The sequence below is a fragment of the Bos taurus genome, chromosome 23, assembly GCF_002263795.3.
Source record: "Bos taurus isolate L1 Dominette 01449 registration number 42190680 breed Hereford chromosome 23, ARS-UCD2.0, whole genome shotgun sequence".
Taxonomy (NCBI): domain Eukaryota; kingdom Metazoa; phylum Chordata; class Mammalia; order Artiodactyla; family Bovidae; genus Bos; species Bos taurus.
In genome coordinates, this window is record NC_037350.1 from 27332130 (window position 1) to 27352568 (window position 20439).

At 57.8% G+C, this 20439-nt stretch overlaps 2 protein-coding genes across 4 annotated transcripts; one reads left to right on the forward strand and one right to left on the reverse strand.

Annotated features, from left to right (window-relative positions):
- Window positions 1-1570: 1570 nt before the first annotated feature.
- On the reverse strand, window positions 1571-16222 carry LOC107131209 (complement C4). 2 transcript variants are annotated; one of them, XM_024983948.1, is made up of 41 exons: window positions 15897-16222; window positions 15616-15814; window positions 15228-15429; window positions 14968-15038; window positions 14796-14884; window positions 14521-14603; window positions 14244-14340; window positions 13999-14104; window positions 13757-13889; window positions 13130-13245; window positions 12843-13019; window positions 12534-12716; window positions 12227-12412; window positions 11903-12061; window positions 11518-11644; window positions 11270-11344; window positions 10585-10782; window positions 10382-10493; window positions 10220-10290; window positions 9811-9950; window positions 9490-9699; window positions 9199-9250; window positions 9011-9100; window positions 8654-8863; window positions 8401-8476; window positions 8088-8244; window positions 7875-7988; window positions 7612-7783; window positions 7166-7398; window positions 6924-7091; window positions 6498-6557; window positions 5243-5336; window positions 4980-5166; window positions 4753-4843; window positions 4538-4612; window positions 3074-3176; window positions 2848-2937; window positions 2667-2765; window positions 2400-2483; window positions 1984-2116; window positions 1571-1842 (listed from the first exon to the last, which is right to left on the reverse strand). In XM_024983948.1, exons 1-41 carry the CDS (start codon window positions 16205-16207, stop codon window positions 1701-1703), a joined length of 5475 nt encoding a protein of 1824 aa, XP_024839716.1. In that variant the 5' UTR covers window positions 16208-16222; the 3' UTR covers window positions 1571-1700. The 2 variants fall into 2 exon arrangements, with proteins under 2 accessions (XP_024839716.1, XP_024839717.1); XM_024983949.2 differs by having other exon boundaries at window positions 15941-16047.
- A 942-nt stretch (window positions 16223-17164) lies between these two features.
- LOC101904187 (superkiller complex protein 2-like) lies at window positions 17165-19891 on the forward strand. Of its 2 annotated transcripts, XM_024983950.2 has the most exons (7): window positions 17169-17454; window positions 17590-17694; window positions 18017-18164; window positions 18246-18372; window positions 18504-18713; window positions 18866-18976; window positions 19051-19891. In XM_024983950.2, the coding sequence occupies exons 1-6, from the start codon at window positions 17377-17379 to the stop codon at window positions 18870-18872; spliced, it is 675 nt and encodes a 224-aa protein (XP_024839718.1). In that variant the 5' UTR covers window positions 17169-17376; the 3' UTR covers window positions 18873-18976; window positions 19051-19891. The 2 variants fall into 2 exon arrangements, with proteins under 2 accessions (XP_059736699.1, XP_024839718.1); XM_059880716.1 differs by lacking the exons at window positions 18866-18976; window positions 19051-19891 and having other exon boundaries at window positions 17165-17454; window positions 18246-18415; window positions 18504-18693.
- Window positions 19892-20439: the final 548 nt, after the last annotated feature.

Below are 20439 nucleotides of genomic sequence, written 5' to 3' on the forward strand. Positions count from 1 at the left end.
CCTAGATCTTGTCTTGCCACAACTATAGCTGAAAATTTGACTCTCATACGTGGCTTTATGCCACCACCATGCTGACCGGATTTCAGGAGACATCTGATGGGCAATGACCAGGCCATGTAGACAATAGCCCTAAGAAGCCTCTGAAACACTGAGGAAGGTCAGAACGCTTTTGTAAAAAAATATTAACTTATTTGGTTACGCATGATCTTAGTTGCAGCATTGGGAATCTTAGATCTGCAGGTGCAGCATGAGGGATTTTTTTTTTTTTTCAGCTGAGGCTCTTATTTGTGGCATGTAGGAATTAGATCAAACCTGGACCCCTTGCACTGGTAGCGCAAAGTCATAGTCACTGGGCCACCAGGGAATTCCCAGGTCAGAACTACTCAGAGTTTCATGGAATGGGAGGGGACTCTGTTCGAATGGAGAGTGACCTGGACTGCTGACCTGCTTGTGAACACCGCTTCATAACGGACACCGTGTACCTTGCCAACTCCGTCTCTTCCATACCACCTCCAAATCCTAATTCCAAACAAGATAAATGATATGCGATGCCCCCAAAAGTGCTGTCCTGCCTCCAGCCTTGGGGCCTTTTATGTTCTTTCTTCTGCCTCAAATACCCTCATCTACTCCTACTCCCTTTGCTTGACTTTTCAGCCTGCCGAGTCCAACTTACAGGTCATCTCCCCAGCCCACTTCTCACATGCACCCAGACTGGTCAGAGGCCCCACAGAACCATGCAGCTCCCTGATCTCACACCATTCACAGAAGATGGGGACCTGGAGCAGGGCATGGCCTGGAGTGAGAGCTCCACAATTCCTGTTGAATGACTGAATGGCAGGCTGCTGAGTTAGCTCAGTTTCCCTCAAAAATGACCTTGGCACATTCCTCTAGATGAATTTCTAGGTTAGCCCTGAAGACCCAAGAGGTGCTGCCATAATGGGGGAGAGCTAGGCAGGCATGTGGGGAGGGTTGACCCCGGAGAACAGCGGTTCCCTCAGAGTATTAAGAAACACCAAAGTCGGCCTTTTGGTCTGTTTGAAATCAGTATCTGGATGAAGACATCATCGGACCTGATGATTGCACATTTCTGGGAAAGTTACGTAATACTGCTGATAAAGGGATCCAGTGTCAAATGGGCTTTCACAAGAGCAGGTCTCAGTTAGAAGCAAGATCCCAGAAGTGCCGCATGCATGACCACAGTGGGGGACACGTGGCTGGGGAGCTGCTCACGAAGCAGAAGGCTGAGGTGCCTGGTGTGCAGCCCCCAGCCTGAGGCCCCGGTGACAGGCTGCCAGGCACAGGGAGTGCCCTGCAGGTAGAGTAAAAGGGAGGTTTTAGTGTGGACACGGGATCCTCAGAGCGCAGGGTCAGCTGCCCACCATGGTCACTATGTGGCACCAAGCTCCCAAGGGGTTGTCTTGGGGAGGAGGGGATTCAGGCAGAGCTGGACACTGCAAGGATCACCCAGGCTCTGGGAGCCTTAGATGAAGCCAACCCTGACCTAGGCCCCCTAGAACCTGGAGCAGGTGGTGGGGATACTGGTCTCTGTCCTGGAGACACACACAGACACTTTGCCACCAAAGGCTTTTATTGAGTCCCTGGTTTTGCCTAGGGCTCTGTTCAGGGTACCCGGCACAGCAGGAGTCCAGGCACCATCTTTCGCAGCTCTGGCTCGTCCTGGGGAAGCTGGGAGAGCACCCTCACACCTGGCAGCCCTGTGTGCCATACTCCTGGAGGAAGCTGTTGAGCTGGGCACAGGGTGTCCGATGGCGGGTGCTCTGGCACATGCGCTCAGAGGGCATCTCCTCAATCCAGCTGTTCGAGTCCAGCAAGTACTGGGGGCTGCAGGCAAAGGGGCAGTGAGCAGAGGTCAGCGGAGGGTCAGAGGCAGACCCTGAGGCACCTGGCTTCTGAGGGCACAGGGGACAGTTTCCCTTGAGAGGCGTGGGCAGAGAAGAAGACTGAGGGGTCCCAAGAACTCACTCTCCCTTGAGGTCGTAAGTGGCCCCATCCAGACCCATGATCAGATATTCTTTCCCAGGTTCCAACTGAAGGCGGCAAGAGGCTCGGACCAGGAAGTTTCTGGTCTGATCAGCGGTGGCCCTGGCATCCTTGGCTGAGGGGTGAAGGTCCACAGAGTCATTCGAGGGGAAGAGGAGGGGTGGGACAGCAGGGGGCCGGGGGGCTTTGCGCTGAGCCTCCATTTGACCCTCACCACTCCCAGCGGGCAGGTGGGACTGCATTCCTGTCTGTGGACAAGCCCAGGGCTTCTAAGAGGCTGAGGGGCTTTGAGCTCGGACTGGCTGCATTTTCACTCCTCCAGGCACCAAGGCCCCAAAGCCAGACCTCAGCTCCCCAGTATGCCCCCCGGCCCTGCCCACTTATTGTCCTCCTCTTACTGAAATGCAGGACTTGGGTGATACGGGTCTCAAAGAGGCGGAAAGCAGCCCTGCTGTCTTCTCGGAGAACCTTAACCTGGAAGCCTGTGGGGGGTTTAGGAGAAGGGAGGGAAGGTTAGTTATCCCGAGGCTAAGAGGATGGGAGGTCAGTGCAGAGTGACAAGGCTGCCCATGGGCCTGAGAGGCGCAGGCCAAATCTAAGAGACCTTGAGGGGGGGTCAGGGCCAGGGCCAGGGCCAGGGCCAGGGCCCGGGCGGGAAGACTGACCATAGTCCACTCGGGGAGAGTAGCAGGCGAATTTCATCCGGTAACCCTCCAAGTCCTGCTGCCCACGCTCCAGGGCCCGGCGCTGTCGAGGGCACTTCCCTGAAGTCAGGGGCCCAGGTGAGACCGTGTAGGCCCCAGCCACGCCGCCTTCCCACCCCTGATCCCCGGCCCAGTGTCTCACCCTCAGCACACTGGCAGACATCCGCAGAGCACAACGTGGACAAGAGTTTGCTCTTACGTGGTGCCCCATAAAACACAGAACACTTGTGCTCTAGAGAAAAGCAGAGAGGGGCGTTCATTAGGGCACTCGCCTCTCCTTGCCTCCCCAGTCCCATGGACCCACAGGACTCCCTTACCACCCTCACTGCCACCTATCCCCACCCTCCCGAGAGTCCCCGACGTCTCACCAGGGTTGTAGTAGTCATACAGGATGGCACTGGCCGGCTGTACCAGCCCCACGGGCACCTCCTGCACAGCTCCAAAGCCCACACACTCCCGGGAGGTGGGGACCTGCCATGGGGGGCGATGGGTGGAGGGAAGTCAGGGACCCACCTCTGGGCCCTGCAGACCGCTATGATGGATTTGCTTGCCTGTTTGGTTCCGGTCGATCTTATCTTCCGTGTCCTTCACCATTTGTTACCTTCCAGCCTCGGGATTTCTAAAAACTGCTCCCCAAGGTCTCTGCTGACTTCACTGCCCACATGGTGACCTCACCCATCTCCGGGGCCCTGAGCGGCTTCACAGAGGCTCACTTCATGGACACATCTTCACAAACCTCTCCCTACCCTCAGGGCTAGCTTCCAGACCACCCCTGATTCTGACCTGGTCATTTCTCACCTTCCTGCTGGTCCCTCACGGAGGCACAGGCCCCAGTGCAGGCCCTTCCCCTTCTCTGTGCTCTCCTGGGGCAGTCTCACCGCTCCCCAAACTGCAGGCGCGTGGCTCCTGAACCAAATGTTCAGCCTGCTTCTTGTATTGGGATTTTTACAAGATGTATTAAACTCTCCCAATTCCCACTGCCTGCCCTCCAAACCCACTCACCCCCTCCATAGCTTCACTGATACAACTAAGGCCTCACTTGTCTCCTAGGTACCACCAAGTGCTAGCCCTCTGCCGTCCTCTCTGACCCGCCACTCGTGTAGGCCCTGATCCCTCTCCTCATGGCCACGCTGCTCCAGTCCAGCCTGGTATCGCACACGAGTTTCCTTCCTAAGCTGCACGGTGAGCTCCCTGACTTGACATCTTCCTCATTTTCTTCAACCAGACTCCTCTGCCTGGCTTCTCTAGCCAACAGGGTCTGTCCCCTCTGCACACACTGGGCAGGGAGGGCCTCCCCGACCCACAGACACATGGCGAATGGTATCACAGTATTAACACGCCTTTTTCACATTTCTCTCCAAAGGTTACAATAAATATTCAAAAAAATTTTGGAGGGCCATCAGAGAGTTGATAACTGTGTGTTAGTCAAATTTGGCCATGGGAAAGAAAAACAACAACTCTTCTGGGTCCACCATCATTATAAAAACAAAAACAAAACACACTTGAATATCAAAACGGGAAATTCAACAACAAAAAGCCGTCCCTCACGAGGAATAAATTCAAATTTAAGAAAGGCGCTCTCTCAAGCCCTCCCCGGCTGACTGGCACTGGGCCCAAAGCCACCGAAGGGGCTCAGCCCCGCCTCCCTGCAGGCAGCGGGGAACCTCCCTGGCCAAGGCTCCGACCCCCTCCTGTCCTGCCTTCCTGCTCACTCCACAAGGTCTCTCCCAGAGCAGTAGCTGCTGATACACCTGCCTCCTGGGAATCCTCCTAACACGAGCTCAGGAAACCCAGTGCCAGCTGTGCGCCCCTCTGTCACCCTCCTTGCTCACCGAGTCGAAGTACAGCAGGATGTGGGGACCCTCGGTCTCAAAGTGGCTCACGTAACGGTCGGAGAGGGAGGTCAGCTGTGGGGAACGGGAGCCGGGAGTCACAAGGAGAAAGCCCCCGGCCGCCTGCACGTGACAGGGCTCAGCAGCTGGGGCTGCTGCGGGGATGGGGCAGGGCTCCTGGGGCACAGGCGGCCCCTCTGGGTGGCTGGTCACACCTTCTCCAGGTCAGCCCGCAGGGCGTGGAATCCACTCAGGAGGGTGATGTCCGCAATGGCCATGCCTGACAGCCCCACCTTGCCAGTCCGCCTGTGGAGACATGTGCCTGTTGTCTGGGTCGCCCCCCACCTGGTGCCAGGCTGCAGACACCCAGCCCCAACCTCGGCCCTGCCTCCCTCTCCCAGCCCGGCAGCACCCACACGCCCAGGGCCACCCCAGGGCTCACCAGATGCACACAGTGTACTGCACCCTGGATTCCCGCTCCTCAGCTGCCTTGGGGGCCTCCCTCCTCCGGCGGTTCCTCCGACCGTCAAATAGCTGCAGGGGTGTCACGGGCCGGGAGTGGGCCTCGGGGTCATCCCCGGCTAGCAAGTCCTCATACTCGTAGTCCTGGTAGTCCTCCTCCGCCTCCACTGCGAGGGGACAGCACTGTGGCTCAGCCCTGGCACCACCCCTCAGAGACCCACAGCCTGTGACCCCAACACTCACTCGTGTACTCGACGTGGCCCATGACCGTCACTTCAATCTGAAGATCCTGGCAGGTCGTGTTCGTCATGTCCATGACGTTGTAGCTGCGAAGGACCTGGTTCATCAGGGGTTGGGAAGAGGACATGCGGACACTTAGGGCCACAGACCTCTCTGCAGAGCCACATGGAAGGGCTCTGGATCCCTTAGCTCCTGGGCTAAGAGCTTTGAGGCCTTCTGCCCTTTCCCATCCTGCCCCTGGACCTGTCCAGAAATACAAATGGACTCAGGTGTTGGGTGAGTAGGGGGTGCAGGGTCCTGGCACGGGGGCAAGCATTGTACAGAAGCACCAGAGAGGCTTTAATGGAAAGTTCAGGAAATGCTCCTGGCCTAGGCTTGAAAGAGGAAAATGAGTTTGTCATGTGGGACAAGAAGATCCTGGAGGTCATTCAAAGCTAAGATATGTGTGTACATGGGAGGATCTGTCCCACTAGGGAGGTGGGCGGGGCTGAGGCGAAAACAGAGGCGGAGGTACTGGGGAGGTGGGCGGGGCTGGGGAGTAAGCACACGCGGAGTTACTGGGGAGGCGGGTGCGACTGGAGAGAAAGCAGAGGAGGAGTTACACTGGATTTGGGCACGGCTGGAGAGAAAGCAGAGGAGTTACTGGGGAGGTCAGTGGGAGTCGGGGGAAAGAACATGAGGAGTTACTGAGGTGGGCTGGGCTGAAGAGAACGCAGAGGAGGAGTTACTGGGGAGGTGGGCGGGGCTGGGGAGAAAGCAGAGGAGGAGTTACACTGGATTTGGGCACGGCTGGAGAGAAAGCAGAGGAGGAGTTACTGGGGAGGTGGACAGAGCTGGGATGAAGACAGAGAAGTCTCCCGGGTCATAAGGCAAGGCTTAGTATGGTGGGGGCCGCTAAGATGGCCCCAGGAGTGGCAGCTGTGCTCCTGCAGGGATGGACTCTGTCAGCCAGACAAGAGACACAGGAGGAAGAGAAGGTTTGGGGCTCAACCACGTCAGAGATGCTCAGAGCTCAGGGGAGACGCTTGGCTTGAGGGGCCAAGTGTTTGAGCATCAGCACTGAGGGCTGAAGGGGACCACAGGTGCCTAGAAAGAGTGGAGAGCAGAGTGAGGGGCACCTGCCCAGGACAGTCACAGGGAACGGCAACCCAGGGGCCTCTTCCTCCTTCCCAGACCATGAGCTCTGCCTGCAGGTCTCCCACTCAACACCCCGGCTTCACCCTGATGGGCCTGCCTGCCCAGTGCCACTAGCTCTCACCTTCAAGGTTCCTTTGCTGTTTCCTCTCACCTCCACGTTAATCTTGCTTCCCAGGGAAAACTTTCACAAGCACAAAAGGGAAAGAGATGTCAGAAGGGCACACTGTTGCTTCAACTTACCTCCTCCACCAAAATAACTCCACCTCCTCTCCCCACCTCTCTTTTCAACACTTTCTACCTTCACCTGCATTCTCTCTCCACCATCTCCTAAACCCTCTGTAGATTCTGCATGGATCATTTTTACATCAGATCAATGAATCTCAGAGGTTGTGTGACTTGCTACAGCTCACAGAGCCAGTAAGTCTTCCCACAGTTATCAGAAAGAGGGGCCATAGGGATTCAGCAGGGGTGAGGAAGAGGGGATGGCTTCTGGCCTGGCCGAGGGAGGCCCAGGTGTCCCGGTCACCCAGGTGAGGGCACGGTTCACCTGCAGCTCCTCCTCCAGCCTGTGGACTTGGTGGTTGGTCAGCTGCAACACGTGGGACTTGAGCCCACTGCGGCCCAAGGAGCTCAGGGTCACGTTGAGCCCCTTCTCCTCGGTGGTGTGGGACGCAATCCAGTACGCAGACAGGGCGTCCAGAGCCACAACAGTGTCCTGGGGCAAATGGGCCGGGACTCAGGTACTTGGGCTCAGGACCAGCCACCCTAGAACCCCAGGACAGCCCCTACCTGGGTGCTGCGGAATCCCCCTTGGAAGCTGCCCTGGCGGGTCAGCCAGGATGCAGCCTGGTCGGCCAACTCAGCCTTGCCCTCCCATAGCAGCAGGTGTAGCAGGCCGTAGGCCGTGGTTTCAATCCACAGGGCCGGAGCCTGGGGAATGGGGTCTGCTGGGCTGTGTGGAGCCAGAGTGGGTGACAGGACGTTGCTTGGAGAAGTGGTGACTGAGCCCCAGTACAGCTTATCTGGAGTGAAAGGAGACCCACAGGTGAACAGGGGAGGATCTTAGATGTCTGGCCCTTTGACGCCCCCCCTTTAGTCTCTCCTGATTTCCCAATCACCCCCGCTTATGCTCTGATTCCCTCCGAGGGCCTCCATTCATTCTGTTTCTCCCTTTGGACATGCTCAGGGATCTCAAGCTCTCCCAAGCCTCAGGACCACTGCCAGGACCCCCTCACCACCGATGTCCTTGGCCATGGCCATCAGGTTGTTGTGGGCAGCTCTCCGCAGGTCCTCAGGGGCCTCGGTCAGCGACAGGGCGTAGGCCGTGATGGCGGAGGCGTGGGCACCCAGGAGCCCAGAGGTTGCTTTCGCCCCCAAGAAGGTGTTTGCTCTTGAGATGGAATTTTCCTGGAAGAAAGTGTGTGTGGGGGAGAGGTCTGTGGACTGGGCTCCTGACGGGAAAGGGCATCAGCAAAGAGCAGACACATAGCTGCCTTACCACTCTCCTCAACTGCTCAGAATTTTTCTCTGGGAAGACCGCCAGCCCGTGGTGAAGGGCGATGACCACGAAGGCGGTGAGCGCCACAGTCTCATCACTTCCTACTAAGCCTCCCTGGTTGTAGTAGGAAGAATAGGGGGATCAACCGGGAGTGGGGAGGGGCAGGGTGACTCTTCCCTCCTGTACCCTTGGCCCAGTCTCCCAGCCCCATACCTGCATGCTCCTATCCATTACTGGAAAGGGATCATGGAATGAGCCATCATCCCGTTGCTGGGACAGCAGCCACATGGCTGTCTCCTGCAGCTTTTCAGGTGAGCCGCCTACCTGATCCTGGGCCAAACTCAGTATCTTCAGCACAAAGGCCGTGAGCCTAGAAGGGAGGAAGGCATGGCTTGAGATATCCACTAGACGCTACAGGGGACATTGGACCACTACTGGGGTTCCTATTTGCTCTCCCATAATAGCTGGCTCTGCCCCCACCAGCTGTGGCCCCTCCCATACACCAAGGACACTCCCCCAAACTCACCAGGTGCTACTGTCCCGATGTAACCAAGCCCCGTAGGAACCATCTCTTTTTCGAAACTCCTGGATCCGCGTGTAGCCTTGGAGGGGAGAGGCAGCTGAGGTCACACCAACTCCCCCACTGCTGTGGCCAGGCCACGCTCAATATTTCCACTGGGGACCGCATCTCTCTTCCCTGCTCTGACCACCCGGGCTGCCCAGCTTCCATTAATTGCCCTCTTCTGGCCCCCAGTCCTGCTTGTCGCTACACTCAGAACCTTTCTGGATGAGATCCACGGCGCGGTCCTTGGTCTCAGGGGGCAGCATGCTCCACTGCTCCGTCATGTCCAGGTAGCGGGAAGCAGCCAGTGTTGGAGCCAACAGGGTCATGGTTTGTTCCCCGCAGCCTTGGGGAAGCCTCAGGAGGGATGCCAGGCCTCCTGGTGACAAGGCCCCCTCAGAGCCCAGTGCTTCCAGTGGATCCGAGGCTATGGGGAGGGACAGGATGGAGGGTCAGAGAGCAGGTCAGGGGGCCAGGGTGGGAGGGTCATGGAGTCTCAGGATCAAACAGAAATTCCCAGGTTTCCCATGAATCCAAGAGAGGCCCCTGGGAAGGGACTGGAGGACACACCCACCTGTGACTCTGACGAAACTCTTGAAATCTCCTTCAGGGATAATATTGGGATCAGAGTTGCCAGGAATTTCCAAGGTCCGGCCTCGGGGATCTGGGAAGATGAGGGGAGTCAGCGGTCTGTCCTGCTGCCCACGCCCTCTGTCCCCTCCCACCCCAGGACACTGCTGTCTGTGAGTGGAGGTCACTCACCCAGGGGGTTGAGTTCATAGACCATCTCCTCCCTGTGAAGGGCCCCTTCTCTCTGTGGAGGAGAAAAAGAGCTGTGAGAGATCACATATGCTACAGCCTGCCCCGCCCAGCGCACACTCCTCAGGACTTGCAGTTGGAACTTCAGGGACACAGTGGGGCCAGGATTGTGGAAAGTGCAATGGACCAAAGCATTGGGTTTGGGGGGTGGCCTCAGCGCTGTTTCAGGGAGAGGGCCAGAGCAGGGGATGAATCTGGGAGCTGGGGACCTAGATTCAGGGGTGTGCCATTCACCTCGACTTGTAGAATCTTAGATATTGCGTCCCCCACAGGGAAATCAAAGGATCCTCGAGCCACCACCTTCAGGGACACGGCAGCAGCTGCGATGGGCACCACAGAGAAGCCAACGGGCCGGGCAGAGCCCGCGGGCACCTGCACCTGCTGGGCGAGCCCTCCACCCCCGGCCAGGCACAGCCCCTCCACTGGGGACACGTGGACGCTCACCTGGGGGCAGGAAGACGGGGAGGGCCAGAGTCCCAGCCCAGTTAGGCTCCCCACCCTCACCTGCCCCAGTCCCCCGCCACCACCGTGCGCACAGCCGCCAAGGGGCCTCACAGTCAGATCGCTATCTAGGTAGTTGTAGAGGACAGGCCGCAGCTCGAGCTGCTCAAAGCGGCGGACAGAGACCGGCAGGCGGAGGTGCATGTGGAATTCACGGAACACTCGGAGTCGGGCCGGGGTGGCCACACACAAGCCTGATGGATCAAGGGCACATATGAGAAGCCTGGGGGGAATCACACACAGGGGACCCCAGCAGTGAGGGGCAACGCCCGCCCCTGGTCCCCCCACTTCCAACCCATCCCCTGCCTGCCGCTGCTCTCTGGCTTCAGGCCCCATGCTCAGCATGCAGACATCTCCAGGTCTCTGCCCCTCCTTCCTGTACCAAGAGCTAAGGACCAAGCAGGGAGCCTCAACCAGGGAGCCTGGAAAAGGGAGGCCCAGGGCCCAGGCAGGGTGACGGCACCTGTGGTTTTGGACAGGCTCACGCCGTGGATCTCCCACGTGGTCAGAGAGTCCGGGAGCAGCAGTCGCAATCTGCAGTGGGAAAGGTGAGAAGCTGGGTCCCACGCTGGGCAGGACCCCGACACTGCCCAGAGACAAGGCCAGGCCCCACGCGCGCCCTCACTGGGAGAAGCGGTCCACTTCTTCCACTTTCCAAAGCCAGTTCTCGGGGAAGAAGCTGCGCACGGGGATGTCATCCTCTTCGATCAGGTCCTCCTCCTGCAGGAGCTCCATGGCTGCGGGGGCACACCGTGGAGGGTGGTGAGGAGGGGGCCGTCCTGACCCTCCAGGGGCCCCGGCCACTGCCCCGGACACCCAGCCCCTCACCTCGGGCCAGGCCCACCTGGCCCCTGGTCCGGGCCTTCTTGCGCAGGCTCTCGGCAAACTGGCAGCAGGACAGGAAGGGCTCGCGGCAGGCCGGCTGCTGCACCCGGGCCGCCCGCTGCTCACAGGTGCGGGTCATGGGCAGCCGTGTCAGCCCGTCCTGGCAGCAGCGCTTGGCGACGGGGGAAGTGTACTGGCCCACTGCAGGACCAGGTGAGGGTGAGCCTGAGGCACGCCTCATCCCCAGCCCGACCTCTAGATGCACCAGGACTCACCCCGAGAGACCAGGAACTTGAGGGTGGTCAAAGCAGAGCACCACCCCCCGCCCCCTTTCAATCCAGAACTGTGGTGTCTGGATTACTAGCCCGGACGCCATGCACGGGCTCAATCGGGAGCAGAGGACCCAACAGGCAGACCTGCATCCCGAGCCTTGGGCCCAAGTGGAGAACTGCATATGCCTTAGTCGCTCAGGTGTATCCAACTCTGAGACCCATAGACTGTAGCCCACCAGGCTCCTCTGTCCATGGAATTCTCCAGGCAAGAATAATGGAGCCGGTAGCTATTCCCGTCTTCAGGGGATCTTTCCAACCCAGAGATTGAACCCGGGTCTCGTGCATTGCAGGCAGATTCTTTACCATCTGAGCCACCAGGGAAGCCCTAGAGAATTACATGGGCACCCTCAACTCACGTTTCTCATGAATCGCCTTTTGGAAGTTCACATTTCTCTTTTTCCTAGACTTTGACTCCTTGGGACAGCTCAGACCTGGTAGAGAGCAGGACTGCAGTCAGCAGGAGGGTGCAGGGCCTCCCCCTCCCCTCTGAGTCTCCCCTCCCAGCCCAGCCCTTCCCACCCCTCCCCTTCCTGTCTTTCCCCTTCAGGCCCCTCCTTCCTCCTTATCCTCCCACCACCCACTCCCCTTCCTCCTCTGTCCTCACTCTTTCTGATTTCAGTCCGATGGTCTCCATCAGAAAAGGCCAGACCAGCTGCTTTGAACACTTGAGGGGCAGTGTCTCCACCGCCGGGACCACAGCCAAGGTCATAGCTGTTCATAGCTTCGAAGACCTGGCCAGAAAAGGCAGAGATGCTGCAGAGACAAGAGTGGCTGTGGCCACGATCGCATACTCAGCTGTAGGTGAGAGGGCAGGGTCCACACAAGTACGAGAGAGACACAGAGAGCGGAAACAGAAGCAACCGAGGCCAAGGCTCAAGGGAGGAGTGGCAGCAGTCCAGATAAGTGAGTTCTAGTGGCTGGCCTGGGGTCGGGCAGCAGGAGGTTGAGCCTGGGAGGGAAGGGAGGATCAGAGAGAGGACCTGACCAACCTTGACCATGTCGAGGGGTTTGTGGGACTTGCCACCCACAGCATACAGAGCCGTGTCCACAGCTCCCAGGGCCACCAGGGCTCGAGACTCTGTTTTCAGGTTGAGTTTCACAGTGTCCCCAGGACGATACGCCTTGGAACTGTCCACGTTCAGCTCCAGCTGGCAGAGGTGGCAGGTGGGGGGCAGTCGGGGTGGGGAGAACTCGTTCAGTCTTGTGCATCCTCAGTGCACCCCAAACTAAATCACCCCATTTGCAGTCATGCAGTCTTCTCTCTTAATCCTCCCAGCACACACACACACCCCATCTCTTCCGATGCCAGTTACCTTCCCCTCACAGCCTCCAGCCTGGACGTCCACTCGCAGGGAGTTGGCCACCGGGACACCCCCGTGATAGTAGAAGGCCACGAGGTGGAAGGAGGGCACCAGGTGATGGTCCACAAACACGGAGATGGAGGTCAAGTGGCTCCTGGGCTCTCGATGTACAGACACGATCTGGCCCCGGGACACGATCTGGAGGACAGCAGGGTGCTCCTCACTGCCCATCCCATGCCCTGAGGCTGCCACCCACCCTGAGGGCTCCTTCCTCTTGAGACCCTCCCACCCTGTCCCCCCTGTGGCCCCTCATGCGCACCATGTAGTAGAAGTAGGAGAAGCTCCCACTGATGCCCACGGCTCGCAGGTTTAGGTTAAGGGTCTCTCCGACTTTAAGAGGTCGCGGATTCTGCCACTCAATGGACAAAAACCCAGAGCTTCTGGACAGGGGTGCTTTCACAGTGAGACTGCCTACCGCAGGGTAGGGGGAGCCTGCAGACACCTGGAGAGAGGGCAGAGGTCGCAGGGTCAATGGAAAGGGCACAGGCACCCAGCTTCCCCCCCTCTACCTACCAGCCTGGGAACCTTCTCTCCTAGCCCCCTCATTCCCATGAGGGTGGGGTCCTACTGAGAGCTGCACTTCTGAGATGGTCCGAGGAACACCAATGGAGACGATGACTTGGCCGCTCCCATCTGTGTTCTGTTCAAAGTCCCGGTTTTTAGAAGTCGATCCAGAAAACAACTTGGCAGACACTTTGACGGGAATGCCAGAGGCTGGGGAGCCTGACATGTCACGGACCAGGGCCTAGGGAGATGAGGGAGGGGCAGAGGGAAGAGTGCAGTCAGTGAGACGCGGCCCCGTCCTGCCCACCACCTCCGGCGCCCACTGCTCATCCTCCCCCTTCCAGAAGAAACCTGCAGCAGGAAGGGGACCCCAGGTATAAGCTGCTGCTTGGTTTTGCTTAGATCCAGGGAGAAGGGAGATAACACGAAACGCCAGGACGTGAGCTCTGCCTCCTCCATCTCTCCTCCTGCAAGATACAGAGTGGAGAGAGGTGGACACAGAAACCTGGGAAGAGAGGAAAAGGAGGGCTGGGGGCAGGGAAGGGGCACTCTAGTGTTTCCCTCCACCAAGGCTGAACTTTTCAGGGTCAAGCTGCCTCCTACTCATCTCTATGTTTCCTGAGGACAACACAGGAAACAGCACACAGATGGTGTATAACACAGCTCTGCTGATAGACTTATGGATGATGGATACATAGATGGATGGATTGATGGATGGATGGAAGGATGTGTTTTGGACAGAGATATAGATGGAGGGATGCGTGGATGGATGAGTGGAATAAAATATATTGAGACAGTAGGAAGGTCACCTTTCCCAGAAACAGCTCAGAAATGCAGTTGTAGAGAGAGTCTTCTGGGTCTTTCCTGACTTTGTGTCCCAGTCGAGGGGAAGCAGGGTGGCGTTGGTGCTAGAAACAGAGGGTCAGCTCGGAGGTCAGCGGTGAGGGTCCAGGGTTATAATCAGGGGAAGCTACTCACCTGGAGACTCAATAACGGCTGCTGCAACATACAGGCGCAGCCCTGGGAGGTCATCAGTGCTAATATTAAGCTTCTCCAGCACACCCTGAAACTCAGCCTTTTGCAGGGAAATTTGGCACTGGCCATCCACCAGCTGGGGCAAAGAAGACAGGACAGAGAATGAGACTCGAGTCTCCCACCTCACCTCCTCACGCCGCCTCACTCTCCTCACCCACCTCACGCACCTCAACCCTCCTTCCTACCTTGGTCTGACTCTCCAGGCCCCGCAGGAAAGTCTTTTCACCGTCCTCACCCAGGAGCCCAAAGCGCACGTATGCCACCCCCTGCACTGGCTTCCCGTAGATGTACCTGCCACCGAGGAGAGATTCAGACGAGGGGCTGAGGGCTGGGGCAAGGGAGGGAAGTGGGGTTCCACAGCACATTCATGCTGCATGGGGCATCCTGGGATCAGGCCCAGTGTGAGGGACCATGTGCGAGGGGGAGTTACCTGGCCTGGATGATCACTTGGATGTCACTAAGAAAGCCAGGTGTTGTCAGGATGTAGGGGTTTTCAGGAATGATCTTCACCTCAAAGTTGGGGAGAACTGACCCAAGGCAAAGGGAGGGCAGATCAAAGTCTAGTGAAAGGACCTTTAAAATATTATCCTCCCCTTGGGGTTGTGGCAGCCGCGTCTCTCTTCCCTGGCCCTGCACCCCCCACCTCTGCTCCACCCCTTCCTCCTTGCAGACAAGGAGCACTTGTCCCTCCCATCTCTAGCTCTCACCATATTTCTTCACCTCAAACTGGGTGCTGCTATTAGAATCCAGGCTGTCTGAGAATCGGGCTGAGATTTTCCATGTTCCTGGCCTGAGGACGGACAAGGGAGAGACTCAAACCCATTCATGCAAGAGGCCCACTGACAGCCAGTGACCCAGAGACTATGGGGTGATCCAGGGGCTGAGGGAGCTCAGGACTGGACCATGTGCTGTAGTTGGCCAGCTGGGGGAAGTGGGAATTAGAGAATTGTCGGAGGGAGCAGTCTGAGGGAGAGATGCTCACGCTGAGATGTCTGGGATCAAAAAGTTGTCCTGGAAGATGGAGGAGGGAGCAAACACTTCCCTTTTCCGCACGCGGAAGCCTTGAGAGTTCTGCAATGGGAGTAAAGTGGTCACAGCCACAGGCCAGTTCAGCAACCCTGGCCCCTTAGGAAGGTCAGAGGTCGGGGGCTCACCTCCACCGTGACCGTGAGGATGTCAGTGGCCGGGCGCATCTTCTGATCCAGAGCAAAGACTCGGTAGCGAACTGGAAATGGAGGATGAGGAGGTGAGCAGGAGCCATGGGAGGGTGGGCCGTGGACCCTGGACCCCCTCCCAGAAAGTGAAGGGAAGGAGAACAAATGTTTGCAAAGCAGCCTTCCTGTGAGGGGCTTCAGGTTATCTCACTCAAGTGGCTGGGAAGGCATGAAAGGTGGAGGCCCTGGCGCCAACTCACCCTGCTGGCCAGGGTTATAAACGGGCTGGTCCGTCTGCAGAAAGAGGTGCCCCCGGCGAGAGGAGAACAACAGGTTGACACCCTGCATGTCTGTCTGTTTGGACAGAGAGTCCCTTAGCCATGAGGACTGCACCATCAGCTGCACCTCGGGGGCTCTGCGGAGCAGATGGAGGCGACAGACCCTGGCCTGTTCCTGGGGGATCTGGAAGAGAGGGAGAGGGAGTGGGTGAGAGAGCAGAAGGGAAAAGACAGACTGACACACAGAGAAACACAGGGCTGGGAGGGGAGGAAGGGAGCAGGGGGATGAGAAGACAAAGATGTTTCCAAGAAGACAGAGGAGAACAGGAGGTGGGGCGCTGGGTGGCACCGGGAGGGAGTAGGCCTGTACCGGGACGTTGAGGAGTATGAAGTCTCTGTCTGAGCTGAGGCTGAAATCCACCTTCGGGGAGCAGAGCTCATTAACATGGGATGGGTTCCTCAGGAACACAGATCCTCTCACCACCTGTCCTGAAGGAGCATCCTGGAGTTTCACGGCCACAGACAGGGGGACCCCTATGCGAACCACAGAAGGAGAAAACAGGAGCAACCTGGGAAGAACAGGTGCGAGTCAACAGCCAGCCTCCAGCCTTCCCCCCAAATCAAGACCCTCTGAGCCCACTCTCCCCTCACCAGCCCTGGCCCTGTTCAAGCTCTCCGTATCCTGCCTCCAGGACCTGGGCTTCTGCAGAGACAAGGCGAAGAAGCAAGATGCCCAGATCAGCCCCCAGAGGAGCCTCATGGCTGGAGGACCTGAGGAGTTCAGACCCGCCTGCTCCTTTCTGGTTAACCCAGGGCTTGGAGCAGAGTTTTGACTCAGAGCCTTGCTCCTCCCCTGGCCCAGATAAGCCGGGAAACCACGTGACAACCAAGAACTGCAACTGGCCCCAGACCCAGAACTGGGAGGGGGCACCCCGGACACCTGGGTCTCTTGAGGGAATCATGGACTCAACTGAGTCCTTCCCTGTTAACCCTCTCATCCCAATGCCCCGGGCACCAGCACTGCTGCCTGGGTCTGTGTGCCTGTGCATATAGCGTGCACACACACACATCTGCCCAGCAGGGCCCCACGTGGCTCAGCAAATGGTTCAGACACATGGCTCCTTTCTTGGTCCCACAAAACAAGATACTAAGAAACCTGTCTCTTACTGTCCATGCACACAGGCTTGGTCGCTTCAGTCATGTCCAATCTGTGACACGAGGTCGGTAGCCCACCAGGCTCCTCTGTCTATGGAATTTTCCCGGGAAGAATACTGGAGTGCCAAGAATACTGGTTGCCATTTCCTCCTCCAGGGGATTTTCCTGACCCAGTCTCCTGAACAGGCAGGTGGATTCTTTACCACTGAGCCACCTGGGAAACCTGTCTCTTACAATAACTCCCGCAAAGCCTGAACTACATCAGCTTTTTGCTTTTAGTAGGCTCTAACAGAAATTCTGTTGTTTGGGAGATCAGACATATCCTCACCATCCCACAGGGGAAACTGACCTCAGTGTCCCTTGTTCCTCTCTGATCAACAAGGTAAAGCTCAGGTCCCACTCTGGCTTTATCTCTGCCCCTAAACAAGGTGCCCAAACTCACATGTCTCATGAAACAAAAGACATCCAGAAAGCATCACAGGCAAGAGTACTTTATTTGTCAGATTCAATCAAAATAGGGAGAAGAACTCTGTCCAACCTCCACAGCTTCCTTAGAAACCCCTCCTTCCTACCCCAGACAGAATAGTGGCAGCACCTTGCTGCATGAAAGACAGCAGCCGTGGCCTTGGCAAGGTTTCTGGCTCCACTTCCATGAAAGGGCAGAGAAGCCCTGGCCAAAACCCTCGACTGGGACACAGCCCAGGTCAACAGCAGCGGTCACATCTGCCGCTCTACACAGCAGCAAGCCCAGCACTCAACCTGGCTCCCGAACTTTCCCAAGGTGACCCTGCCTCAGTCTGGACAGGGCAGCCTGTTGAGAACATAGTACAGTGAGGCGGGCCTCTGGAATCAATGGGTTTAAGTGGAGAGGGTCGCCCGGAGACTCTGGCTTCACACCCACCCTGGCTTCTCCCAGGCCCATGAACAGGCTCTGGCTGAACTGACCAAGAAGCAGGGGGCCTTGCAGGAGCCCAAGATGACTGGCCAGCTCGTCGACTTGCCTGAGTACTACAGCTGGGGGGAGGAACTGACTGAGACCCGGAGCCAGATCCAGGTGAGCGCCTGTGAGTGTTGGGGGTGGGGTGATGGACGGGGAGGAAGAGACTAGGACGACCTGGGTACACCTGAACCTCGTCCCAGCATCTCTGTGACACTTCTTATCCCCTTTCTTCTCGTCCCTGCTCTTTAGCACCGCATCATAGAGTCTGTGAATGGGCTGAAATCTCTCTCAGCGGGAAGGGTGGTGGTTGTGAAGAATCAGGAGCATCACAACGCACTGGGTGTGATCCTTCAGGTGAGGGCGGTGGGAATCTGGACTCCAAGGCCAGAGGGAGCAGCCAGCCCCATCCCCATCTTCCCCACTTGGCGAGGAGCCATTTGTACTCAGCAGTGCTCTCATTTTTCCCTCGAGCCCTCCTTTCCTTCCCATCCCCACCACTTCATGCTCGTCTCCTTGTCCTCTCCCCAGGCCCTGCCCCCGAAGTCTGCTCTGATTGCTTGACTTGGTTACCAGTCTATATGGCCGCCCCATGCTCCCTGACTGAACTGGCAGATCTGTCTCTTCTTGGATGTCCACTCCTCACACTGCCCTGTCCTGGCCTCCCCACATCCTCTAGGTCTCTTCGAACTCCACCAGCAGAGTATTCACAGCCCTGGTCTTGTGTGACAAGCCCGTGTCTGAGGAACCACGGGAGAGGGGGCCAGCCTCCCCAGATGTGCCCTACCCAGACAACCTCATGGGATTCAAGCTGTTCCTGCCTGAAGGTGAGAGTGGACGGATGCCCGGGCTTTTGCCAACAGCACGGCTGAGGTGCCCGGTCTGAACCTGCTCTCCCTTCTTCTCAGGGCCCTGTGACCACACTGTGGCCAAGCTCCAGCCAGGAGACGTGGGCGCCATCACCACCAAGGTGCTCCGGCTGAATGGGGACAAGATCTTGGAGGACTTCAGCAAGCGGCAGCAACCAAAATTCAAGTCAGAGATGCTGCGGCAGGACTACATAAGGCGGGGTGGCAAGGTGAGGTCGGCGAGGCTTCCCCAGGCTGAGAGGGGCTCTGCAGGAAGAAAAGCCCCTGCCCCAGGTCTAAGACCAGCTCCATTCTCAGGAAGGATCCGCCCTCTGCGGCCGTGACCACTGCTGTCCAGGAACTGCTACGACTGGCTCAGGCGCACCCCACAGGACCCCCCACCCTCGACCCTGTCAATGACCTGCAACTCAAGGATGTGTCTGTGGTCGAGGGGGGACTCCGGGCCCGGAAGCTGGAGGAGCTGATCCGGGGGGCTCAGTGTGTGCACAGTCCCCGTTTCCTGCCCAGGTTGGTCCCTGGATGTGAGCTTCCCAGCTGGAAGGGACGGCTTTCCCTCTCATCCCCTGCAGACTGGCTGCCCCCGTCCCAGTCCTGGTCCTCAGCTCCCCTGCTGAGGTCAGGGAGGAGCCTCACAAGCCCTTGCCCTTGGCTCCTTGCAGTACCTGAAGCTGCGGGAGCGGATGCAGATCCAGAAGGAGATGGAGCGGCTGCGCTTCCTGCTGTCGGACCAGTCGCTGCTGCTGCTCCCGGAGTACCACCAGCGAGTAGAGGTGGGGGCCGGGGCTGGGCTGGTGGGCTGGCGGGGAAGCCGTCTGCCGGCTCCCAACACCCGCCATCCTTGCAGATGGTCCGAACCCTGGGGTACGTGGATGAGGCAGGCACAGTGAAGCTGGCCGGGCAGGTGGCTTGTGCCATGAGCAGCCACGAGCTGCTCCTCACCGAGGCCAGTACCGGGAGCTACTCCTTTCAGAGCTCCTGGGCCGGCGGGCACCTGCCTCGGTGCAACTCGGCCTTGCCTACCACGTACATGACCTCACTGGGGCCCAGCTGGTGGACTGGTGAGTCTTGCGCCCCAGCCTCTGGAAGATGACAGAGCAATGACCTCAGGTTGGATTTCCTCCCTCCTTGTGCTTCCCTCATTAGCAAAGCCCAGCCCCTCTCCTGTCTTCTGGAACCTGGGAACATATCCAGCCAAGTTCTGAGTTCTCTGGAACTCAGGAACCCAGCTCCAGCCTTGTCTTTCTCTTGCACAGTGTCTCCACCACTTCTGGAACCCTCCTCCGCCTGCCAGAGACCTGAAGACTCTCTTCATCATTGCACACCTCCCCAGGGTGGGGATTGAGGGGCCCAGGAGGGCTGCCTGCCCTGGATCAGGCAGGGTCACCTTGGGAAGGCTCAGGAGCCAGGATGAGTGCTGGGCTTGCTGCTGTGCCGAAGGTCAGATGTGACTGCCGCTGTTGACCTGGGCTGCGTCCCAGTGGAGGGGTTTGGGCTGTGCTTCTCTGCCCTTTCATGGAAGTGGAGCCAGAAACCTTGCCAAGGCCATGGCTGCTGTCTTTCATGCAGCAAGGTGCTGCCACTATTCTGTCTGGGATGGGAAGGAGGGACCTCAGGAAGCTGTGGAGGTTGGACAGAGTTCTCCATATTTTGGTTGAAATTGACGAATAAAGTTCTTCTGCCTGTGATGTTTTCTGGAGTCTTTTGTTTCATGAGACAAGTGAGTTCAGGCACCTCGTTTAAGGGCAGAGGTAAAGCCAAAGTGGCACCTGAGCTTTACCTTGTTGGAGAGGAACAAGGAGCACTGAGGTCAATTTCCCTGTGGGACGATGAGGATGTGTCTAATTTCCTAAATGATAAAATTTCTGTTAGAGCCTGCAAAAAGCAAAAAGCTAGTGTAGTTCAGGTTTTGCGGGAGTTATTGTAAGAGACAGGTTTCCCAGGTGGCTGAGTGGTAAAGAATCTAACTGCCAGTTCAGGAGACTGGGTTAGAAAGGAAATGGCAACCCACTCCGGTATTCTTCCCGGGAAAATTCCATAGACAGAGGAGCCTAGTTGGCTACAGTCCCCGGTGTCACAAAAAGTTGGACATGACTGAAACAACCAAGCCTGTGTGCATGGACAGTAAGAGACAGGTTTCTTAGTATCTTGTTTTGTGGGACCAAGAAAGGAGCCATGTGTCTGAACCATTTGCTGAGCCACGTGGGGCCCTGCTGGGCAGATGTGTGTGTGTGCA

Bases quoted from the DNA above. Each gene is read 5' to 3' on its own strand.
- LOC101904187 (XM_024983950.2), top strand. From the start codon at position 17,377: ATGACTGGCCAGCTCGTCGACTTGCCTGAGTACTACAGCTGGGGGGAG. The intron at 17,455-17,589 runs GTGAGCGCCTGT...CCTGCTCTTTAG, and splicing joins AGACCCGGAGCCAGATCCAG to CACCGCATCATAGAGTCTGT. The intron at 17,695-18,016 runs GTGAGGGCGGTG...CACATCCTCTAG, and splicing joins CACTGGGTGTGATCCTTCAG to GTCTCTTCGAACTCCACCAG.
- LOC107131209 (XM_024983948.1), bottom strand. From the start codon at position 16,207: ATGATTCCCTCAAGAGACCCAGGTGTCCGGGGTGCCCCCTCCCAGTTC. The intron at 8,477-8,653 runs GTTCTGAGTGTA...CTCCCCTCCAAG, and splicing joins CGTGGATCTCATCCAGAAAG to GCTACACGCGGATCCAGGAG. The intron at 7,989-8,087 runs GTATGGGGCTGG...TACTACAACCAG, and splicing joins TAATGGATAGGAGCATGCAG to GGAGGCTTAGTAGGAAGTGA.